Source organism: Ranitomeya imitator, chromosome 10, assembly GCF_032444005.1.
Source record: "Ranitomeya imitator isolate aRanImi1 chromosome 10, aRanImi1.pri, whole genome shotgun sequence".
NCBI classification, from domain to species: Eukaryota; Metazoa; Chordata; class Amphibia; order Anura; family Dendrobatidae; genus Ranitomeya; species Ranitomeya imitator.
The window spans coordinates 35,736,688-35,753,540 of NC_091291.1; the positions used below are offsets into that span (position 1 = coordinate 35,736,688).

Consider the following 16,853-nt stretch of genomic DNA (forward strand, 5'->3'; position numbering starts at 1 on the left):
CTTAGTGGGCAAAAAAACAAGGTGTACAATGGGAATGATGTGAGTGAAGGAGACGTCAATTCACTCCTTTAAAGGGAAAACCTAACGTCACCATAGAAACCAAGATTATGTGAAATGGTACGAAGGACAAGTGTCCAAATTACAAAAATGTTGGGACGCTGAATGCAATGATTCAAAATCTCTTATGGTCATATTTCATTCACAGCAGGACAGAGAACACAAATCAGAAGGTGAATGTTGGAACATTTTTCCATTTAATTTGAAATAAATAAATAAATAACTCCTTTAGAAAGTATCAGCAGTAACAAATCCAAAAAAAAGTTGTGCCAGGGCAGTGTCCACCATTGTGTAGCACCCCTTTTGTTAACATTCTGTTAACATCTGGGAAGTGACAATTGCTGGAGTTTCCTGAGAGGAATGTTGTCCCATTTTTGTCTGATGTAGGAGTCTCCCCTCGATAACAAGCTGGATGGCCCCTCTCCCCTCGATAACAAGCTGGATGGCCCCTCTCCCCTCGATAACAAGCTGGATGGCCCCTCTCCCCTCGATAACAAGCTGGATGGCCCCTCTCCCCTCGATAACAAGCTGGATGGCCCCTCTCCCCTCGATAAGCTGGATGGCCCCTCTCCCCTCGATAACAAGCTGGATGGCCCCTCTCCCCTCGATAACAAGCTGGATGGCCCCTCTCCCCTCGATAACAAGCTGGATGGCCCCTCTCCCCTCGATAACAAGCTGGATGGCCCCTCTCCCCTCGATAACAAGCTGGATGGCCACTCTCCCCTCGATAACAAGCTGGATGGCCACTCTCCCCTCGATAACAAGCTGGATGGCCACTCTCCCCTCGATAACAAGCTGGATGGCCACTCTCCCCTCGATAACAAGCTGGATGGCCACTCTCCCCTCGATAACAAGCTGGATGGCCACTCTCCCCTCGATAACAAGCTGGATGGCCACTCTCCCCTCGATAACAAGCTGGATGGCCACTCTCCCCTCGATAACAAGCTGGATGGCCCCTCTCCCCTCGATAACAAGCTGGATGGCCACTCTCCCCTCGATAACAAGCTGGATGGCCACTCTCCCCTCGATAACAAGCTGGATGGCCACTCTCCCCTCGATAACAAGCTGGATGGCCACTCTCCCCTCGATAACAAGCTGGATGGCCACTCTCCCCTCGATAACAAGCTGGATGGCCACTCTCCCCTCGATAACAAGCTGGATGGCCACTCTCCCCTCGATAACAAGCTGGATGGCCCCTCTCCCCTCGATAACAAGCTGGATGGCCCCTCTCCCCTCGATAAGCTGGATGGCCCCTCTCCCCTCGATAAGCTGGATGGCCACTCTCCCCTCGATAAGCTGGATGGCCACTCTCCCCTCGATAAGCTGGATGGCCCCTCTCTCCTCGATAAGCTGGATGGCCCCTCTCTCCTCGATAAGCTGGATGGCCCCTCTCTCCTCGATAAGCTGGATGGCCCCTCTCTCCTCGATAAGCTGGATGGCCCCTCTCTCCTCGATAAGCTGGATGGCCCCTCTCTCCTCGATAAGCTGGATGGCCCCTCTCTCATCGATAAGCTGGATGGCCCCTCTCTCATCGATAAGCTGGATGGCCCCTCTCTCATCGATAAGCTGGATGGCCCCTCTCTCCTCGATAAGCTGGATGGCCCCTCTCTCCTCGATAAGCTGGATGGCCCCTCTCTCCTCGATAAGCTGGATGGCCCCCCTCTCCTCGATAAGCTGGATGGGCCCCTCTCTCGATAAGCTGGATGGCCCCTCTCTCGATAAGCTGGATGGCCCCTCTCTCCTTGATAAGCTGGATGGCCCCTCTCTCCTTGATAAGCTGGATGGCCCCTCTCTCCTTGATAAGCTGGATGGCCCCTCTCTCCTTGATAAGCTGGATGGCCCCTCTCTCCTTGATAAGCTGGATGGCCCCTCTCTCCTTGATAAGCTGGATGGCCCCTCTCTCCTTGATAAACTGGATGGCCCCTCTCTCCTTGATAAGCTGGATGGCCCCTCTCTCCTTGATAAGCTGGATGGCCCCTCTCTCCTTGATAAGCTGGATGGCCCCTCTCCTCGACAACCAAAGCTGTTGAGTCAGAAAGCCAAACCTCCGACTCCTCAATTTTCCCAACTACCGACTCCACAAGTCTGTCTCTGCAGCACTGCCTTAATACTGAGAATGTACATAAAGTGCAGCACAGATTCAATTCAACTAAAAGCCGAGAATCTTTACATCAGGAATAGAACAGACATTTATAGTACATAAATAGTTATAGTTTCATAACATTCCAAAATTCTTAATAAAAAAAATTGACAAAACATTCTGCATTGTATTATGGTACCCAATTTATTATATTTTAGGTGTTGGAGTCGGTCCACTTTATACCGACTCCCCCAAAATGGACTCTAGAATCCAAAGCCCTGTCGATAACAAGCTGGATGGTCCCTCTCCTTGAGACTCCAGGACACATCATCTGTGGCTTCCATAAACAATTTCATGTTTTGGTTCTTCTGACCACAAAACTGTTGTCCATTTTGCCTCAATACGTTATTTGACCCAGAAAAGACAGCAGGGTTTTTGGACTGTGTCGATAACTGATTTCTTCTTTTCAACTCTAGACTGTAACTTGCATTTGAGGATCACACAGCGAACTGTTCACAAACAATGATTTCTGGAAGGATTCCTGAGCACATGCAATGATTTTCACAATTGAATCCTTCCTGTTTTTAAATGAAGGTCCTGTACATCATGAGCATCCAATACTGACCATTGACCTTGTCACTTGTGTATTTCTATTTCTCCGAATATTTTTTTGATATTATGTACTGTAGATGGTGAAAGATCAGTCTTTACAATATTACGTTGAAGATTATTTTTAAAAGTGTTTCGCAATAATTAGATGCAGTTATTCACAGATTGGGGAACATCTGACCATCTTTGCTTCTGAGAGACTCTGCCTTTCTAACATGCCCTTTTACACAGTTATCACCCTTCAGCTGTTTCTCATTAGTACCACTTTTACAGCCTGTTAACCCTATCCGAGCTTTTTTTGAGATGCGTTGCTGCCATCAATTAACAGGCAATCCCCGCATGTGTTGTAGCCGTCGAAGAGCCGCAAGACATAGCAGCAGGGACTCGAACATAGTTTTTAAGTACGCCAAAGACACTCGGTTAGCACGTTTGCTCATCACTGAAAGTGACTATGTTCAACTTCTGATCTGTGTTCTTGTGTGAATAAAATATAACCATAAGGTTTTGTTCACACATTAGTATTTGTATGCCAAAACCAGGAGTGTCTCAAAAACTAAGGACAGGTGTCAAGCTTACAAATGTAGTTTTTCTCTGTAAGTTCAACTCCTGGTTTTGTTCATACAAACACAGATACACAATACTTACCAAATACTGAGTAAGGGGTTTTCAAATCATTGCATTCTTGATGGTTCCACATTTTCTACAGCATCCCTTAATTGACAGACTTGTTAATATTCAGGAGGATTAACAGTCAAAAATGATGCTATATTATAGCATACGAGGAGAGGTAATTTGTCCTTTTTACTGTGTCTAAATTATACAGTATATATGTACAGTGAGTTGCAAACTTCTTGATCATGTTGGCACACCGTAGACAAAGGAACATTAAAATCTCTGGAGGTGGGCCTGTAACTGAGATCGTTGATATTTTTCAACAATTTTGGTTCTCAAGTTCTCTTCTCCATGCTTAATGTGGCACACACTGACACACAACACAAAGATTGAGTAAACTTACCTGGTCTTAGGTGTGATTTTCATATTGCACAAAAAAAAAAAAAGAAGAGGAAAAAAAAAAAAGGCAAATTGGACATTTCACACACAACCCCCAAAATGGGTAGGACAAGATTGTTGACACCTTTACAAAATTGTGGGTAAACAACTTTGTTTCAAGCATATGATGCTTGTTCTAACTCACCTGTGTCCACTGACAGGTGCCACACACACCTGTTACTTGCCACAGGTGAGTTAGAACAAGCATCACATGCTTGAAACAAAGTTGTTTACCCACAATTTTGGAAAGGTGTCAGCAATTTTGTTCTACCCATTTTTGGGGTTGTGTGTGAGATCATGTCAATATTGCCTTTTTCTCTGTTTTGTTTTGTGCTGTTAGAAATACACTCAAGGGAAATAAACATGTGTAGAACAAACCATTTTCTGGAACAATTTAAAGTGTGCCAACACCTCAAGTCATGACTATGTATTGACAAGAAACAGCATTGTATACACCTACCTGTCATAATGAATAATAAGGCTAATGGCCTCAAAAAGTATGGCATTCTTTGCATTGGAGTGCTGCACTTTCTTGGACTTCGGGGGCTCCTGGGCTTTGTTTAGGATGGTCTCCAGGCATTCAACAAGTCGTCCTTTCACAGCCGCATCCTCTGATAACACATGTACATAATAAGTTGGAGTGTAAAAGTGACAACAAATTAAATGAAGACTTCCTTTCAGAGAACTCCATAACTCTGCAGCGTGCACATGAATTTCTGCAGGCTCACAGCACACGTGGCCAATTATTCCCCTTCCTCAGGGGACACACAATTTGTTTTTCTGACTCCAAGAGGCAACTTGTAAAAGACTATGCTAAGAACCGTTTCATTGGGACACCGAGAAAAATAAAAAAAAAGCTCTTTATTACCAGGTGGAGGGTAACACTGAAGAAGGCGCAGCAGCTTTACAGACAGCCATGGCGCAGGGACAAAGTAGTAGGTGTAATCCTGCAGGTCGGTTGAGGCTGAAGATACAATCTGTGTAAAGATGTGAAAAACACATTCTGATCAGATCGGATTTAAACAGAACTTGCATTATTTTATTATAAAATGTATACATCTATCAGTTGGATTGCAGCACGGTTATTTTTCTGTGAATCTGGCAGGTATCCTATGCCATACTGTCTGTGGACAGCACTCAAAGAAAAAGTCCGGCTTCCCCGGTCACAGACTGAAAGCTCTTCATGTATGAAGTTGTAGACATGTAGAGTGGTCAATGCATGAAGAAGCGGGACTCGCAAGCTCCGTGGGTGGAGGAAGCAGGACCCGCAGGCTCTACACCAGTGGGTGGAGGAAGCAGGACTCGCAGGCTCCTGAGGAAGCAGCGGCGAAACGCGCGTTGGGGTACCTGAGCTGTGGCATCTGGCATCCGATGGGTAAGATGGGCCGGTGTTTTTTTTGTTTGTTTTTTACATGCACTATCTGCACCTTACTTGTAGCCTTGTGGCTTATTATACAGACAAGCTCTGCATGGCCTCTACCCAGCTTCACAGGTTCATTTCTTGAGGTTCCCCCCTTTTATGCACGTATATGTGTGGGTACTGGGAATGCTCGAATGTTATGGATACCCTGCCATGCCAGATTTTTTGCATCATCCGCTATTAGACCTGTCCAATAGTTGTGGTATCAATTTTGTATACGTTATGTGATTTTTTCATACATTTGTGTGCCTTGTCTTTGCTATATAATTAATAAAGAGTGTTATATTTTTACAGTTATTTGCTTAGGCATTCATTACTTTATCCTTACTAACCATTATTGGGGAATTTAAAAACTCCATGTTTTTTTTTCGTATGTTCTTTATTGCTGTTTAGGAGTGTTCCGGTTTAACATGGTCCTTTATGATCAGTTCTGGTATGTTATTATAACCAGTGGGTGGAGGAAGCAGGACTCGCAGGCTCTACACCAGTGGGTGGAGGAAGCAGGACTCGCAGGCTCTACACCAGTGGGTGGAGGAAGCAGGACTCGCAGGCTCTACACCAGTGGGTGGAGGAAGCAGGAACTCGCAGGCTCTACACCAGTGGGTGGAGGAAGCAGGAACTCGCAGGCTCTACACCAGTGGGTGGAGGAAGCAGGACTCGCAGGCTCTACACCAGTGGGTGGAGGAAGCAGGACTCGCAGGCTCTACACCAGTGGGTGGAGGAAGGACTCGCAGGCTCTACACCAGTGGGTGGAGGAAGGACTCGCAGGCTCTCTACACTAGAGGGCGGGGGAAGTAGGACTAGCAGGCTCTCTACACTAGAGGGCGGGGGAAGTAGGACTCGCAGGCTCTCTACACTAGAGGGCAGGGGAAGTAGGACTCGCAGGCTCTACACTAGAGGGCAGGGGAAGTAGGACTCGCAGGCTCCCTACACCAGTGGGCGGAGGAAGCCGGACTCGCAGGCTCTACACCAGTGGGCGGAGGAAGTAGGACTCGCAGGCTCTACACCAGTGGGCGGAGGAAGCAGGACTCGCAGGCTCTACACCAGTGGGCGGAGGAAGCAGGACTCGCAGGCTCTACACCAGTGGGCGGAGGAAGCAGGACTCGCAGGCTCTACACCCGTGGGCGGAGGAAGCAGGACTCGCAGGCTCTCTACACCAGTGGGCGGAGGAAGCAGGATTTTCAGGCTCCCTACACCAGTGGGAGGAGGGCTTGCAGGGTTTCTTTACAGGTGGGCATAAGAAACAGAACTCTCAAACTCGCTCACTGAGTGGGTGAAGCAGGACTAATATACTTCCTCTTTGGAAAGACAGGAATCATAGGCTGTCTCCCAGTTAGCGTGGGAAGCAGAAATCACAGGCTGTCTCACAATGGGTGGGGGGAGCAGGACTCGCAGGCTTGCTTTACCAGTGGGTGAGAGAAGCAGGACTCGTACGCTTTCTCTTTGGAAGACAGCATGACTCATAGGTTCTTAACAAGTTGACGACCGACGTAAGCAGAACTCACACGTTGAGCATTTTAGGCTATGTGCACACGTTCAGGAATTCATGCAGAAAATTCCTGAGAATTCCGGACATTTTCTGCATGAAATCCGCAAGAAAACCGTATGCGTTTTTGCCGCGATTTTGCCGCGTTTTTTTCCGGACACTTCCCAATGCATTTTGGAGGGGGAAATCCGCAAAAAAAAACGCAAAAAGATAGAGCATGTCCGGATTATGTGCGGTATGCGTTTTTTATGCGGAAAAAAACGCATCATGTGCACAAAACATGCGGAATTCATTCTAAATGATGGGATGCTTATTGTATGCGTTTTTTTTGCGGTTTTATAGCGTTTTTATCGGGGAAAAACGCGAAAAAACCGCAACGTGTGAACACAGCCTTAATGTTTTACCTTAAAAACCATTTTATAGAGTTCACAAAAAACCCTCATCGGAGACTTCTGTGTGTTCTGATCTTTAATGTAATGACGAGATGTACAGATAATGAAATGGGAGAACTGAAGAGGACACTGGTCTCATCAGAGAAACAGATCCTTCCATAATTGGAAATTTGATTAATCTGATGAGACCTTGCAGAGGAGGAGGGAGGGGAAGGGACGCTGTGACTTGACATCTATGCTTACCTCTACATTACACAGCAATCACGATGGAAGAGGGGGCGACCATGGCCCTGTGGAAATCCACCTACACAGATAATACGTACCCTACTAAGTCTAGAGACTGCTAGGGAGACGCACGTCTTGAAGTCATCGGGATTCTTCCGGCACAGGCAGGTAATGAGGCTTACAGCTGCGGTCACCACTCCCTGTTATAACAAAAGGGATCATCATAGGATATAGGGCTATATTCTGCTCACCATTGTAGGAAATGCATATAAAACCTAGCATTTGTCTAAATCCGTGTTCAATGGTTTAGTAATCCTACTCCGCACCGCAGCCCTTATCGTAAAAGGGCATCCGTGCACCATGAGCCAAACAGGATCCTGCAGAAACGGCCGGGCGGTGATATTTACTTATGAGAAGAAATAGTTATCAAATTAAACCATTCATCTCTGCCGTGACTCATAATATAACACAATCAGGTCCTTCCAGACCCTCGGCTATTTTTACCTGAGCGCACAAAACAAGTGGAAACATACATTTCCCTACCGGTCATATATGCAAAAAAAAAAAAATGGAAAAACCTAGGAAAAATAACTAACGAGGGGCAATTTTTAGTTTCTTAAAGGCGTACCATGTGTTGATCGTTAAGGAGATGAACGACCCGCGACGTCCATTCGCCCATTGGCACCAGGTCAGGTGAAGTCTTGTATAGTCTTAGCAGGCACAGGGCAGCACTCTGCTTCACGCTATCCATCGTGTCCCTGTAAGAAACAACAATGTTCGATGGAATAAAAAAAATAAATAAAAAACAAGTGTCCGGCCGCCTAAATGAGCTCAAATTAAATCTTACCCTGCAACGAGGATCCTGGGAATCTCGGATGCAAAGGCCTCTGCCATCTCCCTGCTGCCGACGTTGGCGATGCAGTGCAGGGCCAGGCACATGAAGGTGGGGTTTCGGCTGGCCAGGTCATTCTTGATGGCGTTGTTAATGAGACGAATGAGCTCACTGTTGGAATTCACCAAAACGGAGATAAAAAGATAACCCTAAAAAGCAAGGGAGAAAAATCTATCAGATGCATCCTTGGGAAAATACATTTTTTCTTAGGTCTACACTATTGGAATAAATCCCTGGAGGTCCTGCAGTTTTGCACCCTCAGGATATTGCATGACAGTGCACTTATAGGGAATCTGTCAGCAGGTTTTGTCATTTAATACGATAGCAGCATGATATAGAGGCAGAGACCCCGATTCCGGTGATATATCACTTACTAGGCTGCTTTTTGTAGTTTTGATAAAATCCCAGTTTTTTTCTGCTGTAGATGTAACAGTGCTCGAAATGCCGAGTTGTGTATAACTCCGCCCACACCACTGATTGGCAGCTTCTTGTGCACAGTCAGCAAACTGCCAATCAGAGGAGGGGGCGTGGTTACACAGATTAGCTGGACTGGCCTGAGCATCTCCTGCCGATAAAAACAGGATTTTTGGTTGCTTACCGTAAAATCTGTTTCTCGGAGCCTTCATTGGGGGACACAGGAACCATGGGTGTATGCTGCTGCCACTAGGAGGCTGACACTATGCAAATAAAAAAGTTGGCTCCTCCTCTGCAGTGTACACCCTACCGACTGGAAGAAAGATATTCAGTTAGTGAGAAAGCAGTAGGAGAAGCAACGTGTAAAAGAGAAAGAATAATAATATAATAAACTTTATCTACATAGCGCCAACAAAATCCACGGCGCTTCACAGATTAACAGATTCAAACACCCAAAGAGTGTTCAAAGAACTCAAATGTATACAGTAAACAGAGCTGTTCAACTTGGGAGGGAGCTGTGTCCCCCAATGAAGGCTCCGAGAAACAGATTTTACGGTAAGCAACCAAAAATCCTGTTTTCTCTATCGCCTTTCATTGGGGGACACAGGAACCATGGGACTTCCCAAAGCAGTCGCTGGGGTGGGAAAAAACAGACTTCCATCAGGTCCGAGGACTCACCACTGCCGCCTGCAGGATCCTTCTGCCCAGGCTGGAGTCCGCCGTAGTCCGGCGAAACGTGTGGATGGAAGATCAGGTTGCCGCTTAGCAAAGCCGTCGGCGAAAGCCCCATGACGTACCGCACTGGAAGCGCCGACTGCCCGGGTAGAGTGAGCCTTCATCTCAGGAGGGGGCCCTCTGTGCTTGACCCGGTAAGCTTCCAAAATTGCCGTTCTGATCGAGCAAGCAATCGTCGCCTTGGAAGCCAGCAGGCCTCTACGCACGCCATCAGGGATGGCGAAAAGAGAATCAATCTTTCGGAAAGCGGCCGTGCTAGCCAGGGAGATCCTCACTGCCCTGACGAGGTCCAGCCTGTTCAACGATCGCTCCAGAGGATGAGTCGGAGCTGGACAAAAGGAAGGTAGAACAATATCCTCGTTGAGGTGGAAAGATGAAAACCACCTCGAGAAAGGAAGGAAGGCGGAGGCCTGGGACCACCTTATCCTGGTGGAAAATCAAGAAAGGAGGTCGGCAGGAAATGGCCGCCAACTCAAAATCGCGGCGGATCCAAGAGATGGACCTGAGAAAAGCCACCTTCCGAGATAGAACTGACAGGGAACACTCCCTGAGAGGCTTAAAGGGGGGAACCCCTAAGAACAACCAACACAACCTTTAAATCCCATGAATCCACAGAGGCCCTGTACGGAGGGACAGCGTGGACTACTCCTTGAAGGAAGGTCTTAACCTGTGGCTGAGAAGATAAAGTCTTCTTAAAGGGAAGAAGAGCGCAGGAACCTGGCCCTTTAGGGAACTGAGAGCGATGCCCGAATCCAGTCCTGCCTGAAGGAAAACCAAATGGAAGGCAGGGAAAAAGGACAGAGGAAAAGCGGTTGGACTCGCATCAACGAAAGTAAGCCTTCCAGGTACGATAGTAGATCCTGGAAGAAGACGAAGGCTTCCTAGCCTGGATTATAGTGTGACTCATCCGGGCCGAAAGGCAGGACGCTCTTAAAACTGTGGAGTCCACAGCCACGCCGTTAAACTGAGCGACCGATAATTCGGGTGGCAGATCGGACCCTGAGACAGCAGATCGGGTCTGTTTGGAAGGCACCAGGGGTGTCCGCGAGAAGATTGACGATGTCTGCAAACCAAGACCTCCTGGGCCAATCCGGGACGATCAGAATGACCGGCACCCATCCCGCCTTGATCTTTTTCAACAGCTTGGAAAGCAAGGGAAGGGGTGGGAACAGATAGGGGAGCAGGAACTGCGACCAAGGAATGGCCAAAATGTCAACACCACTGCGAGAGAATCGCGGGACCTTGGGACGACCCGAGGGACCTTCCTGCTCAATCGGGACGCCGTGAGGACCACCTCTGGAGTCCCCCAACGAAGAACAATCCGATAAGAGACCTCCTGAAGTAAGGACCATTCCCCTGCCGCGAGGCCCTCGCGGCCAAGGAAGACGGCGGCCAAAATGTCCACGCCGGGGACCTGCACTGAGGATCTCACCAGGACCGTTGCCTCTGTCTAAAAGAGGATCCTGGAATCTCGGCCAAGGCCAGAGAACTCCGCGTCCACCCCTGGTGGTTGACATATGCCACTGCTGTATCATTGTCTGTCTGGATTCGAATTGGCAGGCTGGTGAGAATCCTTACTCAGTGAAGGAAAGACAGAAAGAAGATACGGAACTCGAGGACATTGATCGGCAGAGAGGACTCCTGTGCCGACCAACAACCATGAAAAGAACAGGTGACAAAGCCCCACGCCTCCGCCGAGAAGGCTGGCAACCGTCGTCACCACCTGCCAGGAAACTGGAAGGAAGGATATGATGTGATGGATCTGCTCTGGGATAAGAGCAGAGACCTCGGCCACCAGTGGAGGAACCGTTTGATCCCGGTAGAAAGACGGATCGGACGATGCAGGGAGAAGACAGACCTGTCCTCCTGTGATAGAATAGCCTGCTGAAGAAGTCTTGGATGAAACGGGCGAAGGGAAAAATTGCTTCCGATGTTGCAACCAACCTCCTTAGGACCTTTATGGTCCATCAGAAAGGAGGGGAGCCGAGAACCCTGGAGCAACAAGACGGAACTTCTTCCTGTTGACGAGCCACCGCAACGGCTAGAGTGTCGGGGAAGAGGGATAGACTTTCGGGAGCCTGAAACCGAAATTCCTGAGCCTCCATGGAAGTGATTACTGAACGAGGGAATATCATCCTGAAGTGTCTCAGACAAAACTTCCTGTTCAGCAATTTGAGATCCGGACTGGGACGAACCTTGTCGTCCTCTTTCAGTACAAATAGGTTCAAAGAGAAGCCTGTGAACCGTTCCTGTTCAGGGACGGGAATGTTACCCCGGATTTAAGGAGGAAAACAATGGCTGTAAAGAAACCCAGGACTAGAACGGAGTATCTTGGAGGTTGGGATTAGAGAAAACGATCCCAGGACCGTGAAATTAATCTATTTTGTCTCCAGAGGATACAAGTTCCCTGGCCCATGCGTTCTCTGTTGAGGAGACAAAGACGTCCCTGGGGAACAGGAGAATGGCTGCCCAGCCTAGGAAACGGGCTGGGGCCTAGTCGTGGGTCCTGCCTAGGTGGAATTTCCAGTCCTGGACCTGGAGAATCCACCTTAGGAGTAGCGGGAACGCCAGGAAGGAGTGAGTCGAAGAATACCTTCTTCTCTTAACGTGCCTGTGGCCTCTGCTGTTGCGAAAATGGGGTCAGATGCCGCGAAAACGACGAAAAAGAGGGCCGAAAGGACCAAAGTTGCCGCCTAAGAAGAGAACTGGTGCCACCAGTGGCGTTCTTGATAATTTAGTCCAGCTTGGAACCGAAAAGACGTGATGCTTGAAAAAGGCAGGCTCGTAAGGGACTTCTTGATGACCCTTGAGCCAAACAGAGCGAGTAATCTGGGTGGCAACTTTCGCCAGCCAGTCTGGTGGAGCTCCGGCTTGAATGCCCCAACGGAGTTGTTTAGCCCCTTCGGATAGACTTCAAAACCCAAATGGAAGCGAAAGCCGGGCATAGGGATGATGCGGCAGCTTCGAAAACCGAATTCGCGAAGGATTCCATGATCTCATCGATGGAATCTGTCAGATTCGCCCCACCGGACAGCGTGAGGACTGTGTTGGTGGCAAGTCTAGCAGTCGGCGGATCCACAGAGGGAGAGGTCGTTCTCTATCGCCTCTCGTTCCGGTTGGCGATGAGATCCGGAGGAAGGAAATATGAGACTCCAAGACGCTTGCCTCTTTGAGAACGTCTGGTCAAATTCTCTCTTTCTCTGGCCAGAAGCTCCTCGAGTCAGGATGAGGAGCGAATCCCTTGGGAGGTAGTTTAGACCGTCTAAACGAAACCGCCTGATCTGCAGGTTCCGTAGAGGGATCTTTGATGTCACAGGTCAGATTGGACGCTCCAATGAAGCTTTGAACCATATCCCTCATGCTATGATTTGGTTCAACTTCGACCCCAAATTATCCTCCGAGGCCTCGCCTGACTCCAGGGAGGGGATCAGGGGGAAGTCGACCACAGAGAAGGACCGTGGGGCGAGATGGACCGAGAAGAGAACTCAGACCGGCGTTCCCGTCTGGATCTTTCGCGGCCTGCATGGAAGACTCGGACTGAGCTTCTAGCGACCCGCTGGCTACTACGGAAGTCTGCAGGGGCAACTGATCGAGCACAGACACAAGGGTCTGGGACACCCGTGTGAGATCCGCTACTGATAGAGACAGAGGGGAGGCCCAGCCTGGGGAGGGGACTTCGCTCTGAGGCGGAGCAGCAGGGGAGTCTTAGGCGGTGAACATAATGTGGGTTGCTGCGGGCCTGCCTGAGGGAAGCTTGGGGTTACAAGACGAACCCTGAAAGTGTTTCAGTAAGGCACAGGAAAAAGTAGGAGGCCGGGAGAGACCACCTTTAAAATTAGCCCGAAGGGGCCCCTGAGGGAAATGTCTGGAGAGTACGGGACGGGGGGGGGGGCGGGGGTCTGGCAGGGAATTGAGTCAAACTGCGGTGCAGAGGTACTCACGGCAGACGCTGCGGTTTCCGGATGGAAGGCTGCACGGCTTGGAAGATGCTGCTCAGGAACGATAGCCCCTAGGAGAACAGGCAGACACATCTGATGCACTCTCTTGTCCGATGTAGCTTGCCTGCAGGCCAGTGGGGAGATGTGAGGACGCCAGAAATTTGCGCTCTTAAGATGGGCGAAGAAAAACGTTCCTGGCGCAGAAATAAGTATCTGTGGCTGCCGGGGAGTGGTGGGCGGGCTTAACCGCCAGGCCAGGAGCACCAAGATGGCGGCGGTGGGCGGAGCTTGCCGTGATAATCGGGCGGGAGAAAAGCCCGCCCGAGAGAGAGGAAGTGGGAGGGGACGCGGCGGCGGAAGTAGGCCCCGGAAGAAGCCGGGGCCTAAATTTGAGGCCGGTGGCCGCCAGGAAGGGCCGCGGCGGCGGGAACAGTGCAGACGCCGGGAAAAGCGGCGCGGTTGCCTGCAAGGCTGCCGCGGCAAAAGGGCACGGTGTGGCCGGAGGAGGAAGCTGGAAGTAGGCCCCGGGGAAACCGGGGCCTAAATTTGAGGCCGGTGGCCGCCAGGAAGGGCCGCGGCGGTGGGTAAAGTGCCGACGCCGGGAAAAGCGGCGCGGTTGCCTGCAAGGCCGCCGCGCCGAGGCAAAAGGGCACAGTGTGGCCGGAGGAGGAAGCGGCGCGGTGCCAGCAAAGCCGCCGCGCCAGAAGAAACGGTGCCGCCGTAGAAAGCGGCGCGGCTGCCAGCGAGCAGAATAGTGCGGCCGTAAGAGGGAATCGGCGCGGCTACCGAAGGCTACCACGCCGGGGCAGAAACAGTGCGGCCGCAGGGGAAAAGAGGCAGTGGCTGCCACACGGCCGCCGCACCAGGCCAGAGCACAATGCGGTCGGGGGAAAAAGGGCAGTGCGGCCGCCTGTAAGATCAAAAACAGCGCGGCCGCCACGCGAATGGGGCGAAGACCCCCGCCCCATGTGAAAGTGAAAAACCAAGTCAAGGCAGGCTGGAAAAATATCCCAAGGAACCCCCAAATGACTGCCCTGGAACCGAGGAAGGACTCAGAGGTACTTTGGAATACTTACCTAAAACATCCCACGCCGTCCTTACTAACCTCATTCTGGGGAAAATATCAGACGTCCAGGGAGCTGATGGACGTCCTCGTCTCCTCCAACCGACAGGCTCTGGTGGGTGAGTGGGTGGGGGACGGATGCAGGACCGGACTTCTAAGCACGCTTGTGTGCCAGGATCTTGGTCCTGGTGAGGGATCTATGAGGATACGGGGTGGCAGTACACGCCGTACTCATAGTCTGCATTGTGGGAGTACAGGTGTGACTGTTCACCCTGTATCCCTCCGGAAAACCTGAAAAGAAACGACGCACATTGAGGTAGATAAGGGTCTAATGAAAGACCCGTGTCCACCTCCTACTGACACTAAGCTAAACGGAATATGAATATCTTTCTTCCTGTCGGTAGGGTGTACACTGCAGAGGAGGAGCTAACTTTTTTATTTGCATAGTGTCAGCCTCCTAGTGGCAGCAGCATACACCCATGGTTCCTGTGTCCCCCAATGAGGCGATAGAGAAACACTGATTGTATTGAATTTACAGCAAGCGACTGTGGAATCAGGGTCTTAGCCCCTGCAAAAAAAAAAAAAAACCTACTGACATTCTTTTTAAAGGAAGATTTTGGTTTGGAATCCACGCCTAACACTTCCTCAAATCTCGAACGTGTAAACACAACCCGGGAAAACTCGTCCGGTTACTTACGATCTGCTTCTCTGTGTACTTATTTGAGCTCAGCAAGTTTACTGCTTCCATATGCCCAAAATCAATGTCGTGGCCGAGCAGGAAGATGAAGAGCAGCTTGCAGACATATTTCTTCTTACTGTAGCCATCCAGGGCTTTGTCTCCTAGTAAAGTAAAGGGTATGACATAAAAATGATATATGAATGCATCTGAGTATATAGATGCTTAGACTACCACACAGTATATGCTGCGGTCCCCAAATAACCAACATAGCGGCTCCCTCACCTTTAAATTTCGACCTGATATTGGCCAGCTCCTTGTTGATTCTTTTTATTTCGGCTTCTTTGCTCTTACCTTGGGGGTGAAAAAAAAATAAGATATTGAAAGAATAATAAAACAAAACCCCTGCCCAACACAAGACTATAACCTGCATAAGTCATGCAAAGGACATTAAAAAAATATGCAACCAGTGTAGCACTGCGGCCCAAATGGGATTTTATTGCATTTTTCAATATGATGTTTAATTTTTTGTCCCTAGACTGAAATCCGCACTACCCAGTATACATAATATACACACACTGCTGTAAGATGGGTATGTATACTGTTTCAAAACAATACAATGATTCTAGTATTTTGTTTCTGTGTCCACCCCCTAGGAGCTGTTAATCTGTTGCCAGTGAGATCTCAAGAGAGAATAAGTCTCCTCCCCCCTCTGGCAGCTAAAAATAAAACCCCTCTTATCTTACGGTAAGATAAGAGGGGGTTTTATTTTTAGCTGACCCTTATAACATCCCCTGCACATTTTTTTTCTTTAATGCTTTCTCAACTTTTATCACAATAAAAATATTAACAATAGCATTAGGATCATACAACTGATGCTCCAAGTATCATCTGGTGCCCACTGCCCCAACCTGCGAATGCAGGGTGGCAATAGCTAGCACTGGTAGTCGGGGGTCTGCTAAAGTATTGCAGTATATAGTAAAAACGATCAAAATCAAAGGCTCAAGATCCCTAAGGGGACTCAAAAATTAAAGAACAACTTTTTAAAAGGAATACGTCACTAGGTTTTTGTGCCCCTATCTGAGAGCCGCATGATGTACGGGCAGAGACAATGATTCCAATGATGTATCACTTACTGGGCTGCTTGCTGTAAAATCCCTGTTTTATCTGCTGGAGATATAGCAGAGCTCAGAATGCTGAGCAGTGTAGTCCCGCCCACACCACTGATTGGCAGCGTTTTGTGTACACTGTGCATAGGCAGAAAGCTGATAATCTGTTGTGGGGGGAGGGGTTATATAGAACTTATGAATATGGAGGACTATATGACAGGACTACTAGCCCTCCAACAATAATCTCCTGCTGATAAAACTGATTTTATCAAAATGACAGCAAGCAGGCCAGTAAGTGACACATCACGGGAATCGGTATCTGTCTCTACTGTATGCTGCCATCATATTAGATGGCAAAAAGCTGGTGACACATTCCCTTTACACAAAAAAAATAAAAGCTTGAAATCGCCCCCTTTTTTCCGATCAGATACGTAGGACATAAAATATGCATTTATAGAAACTTGTTTCCAGCTCACCCCGTTGCGCTATGCTCATCCACCTAGGACTCAGACACCGGCCTCGCATCAAAGAAAATAGAAAAAAATTGGAGTCCGGCTCAACAGGACTGGATTTTTCTTTTCTTTTTTCAAAAGAAAATCTGGTGCATACAGAAGAAAAAATTTACATGGTCGACATTACTGGGTCATGTCAACCATGTAAATTGTTTCTTCTGTATGCACCAGATTTTCTTTTGAAAAAAGAAAAGG

The 16,853-nt window shown here is 48.8% G+C and overlaps 1 protein-coding gene across 3 annotated transcripts in view; it reads right to left on the reverse strand.

The window, feature by feature from the left end:
• The window catches only part of LOC138651360 (AP-2 complex subunit alpha-1), a 63,044-nt gene that overhangs the window by 28,199 nt on the left and 17,992 nt on the right, over positions 1 to 16,853 (reverse strand). For all 3 annotated transcript variants that reach the window (XM_069741481.1, XM_069741483.1, XM_069741482.1), the window contains exons 2-8: positions 15,323 to 15,391; positions 15,059 to 15,201; positions 8,167 to 8,360; positions 7,948 to 8,077; positions 7,418 to 7,519; positions 4,665 to 4,773; positions 4,257 to 4,407 (exon numbers count right to left, since the gene is read on the reverse strand). In XM_069741481.1, the coding sequence (XP_069597582.1) occupies positions 4,257 to 4,407; positions 4,665 to 4,773; positions 7,418 to 7,519; positions 7,948 to 8,077; positions 8,167 to 8,360; positions 15,059 to 15,201; positions 15,323 to 15,391 (898 nt within the window). The remainder of the gene's footprint in view (positions 1 to 4,256; positions 4,408 to 4,664; positions 4,774 to 7,417; positions 7,520 to 7,947; positions 8,078 to 8,166; positions 8,361 to 15,058; positions 15,202 to 15,322; positions 15,392 to 16,853) is intronic.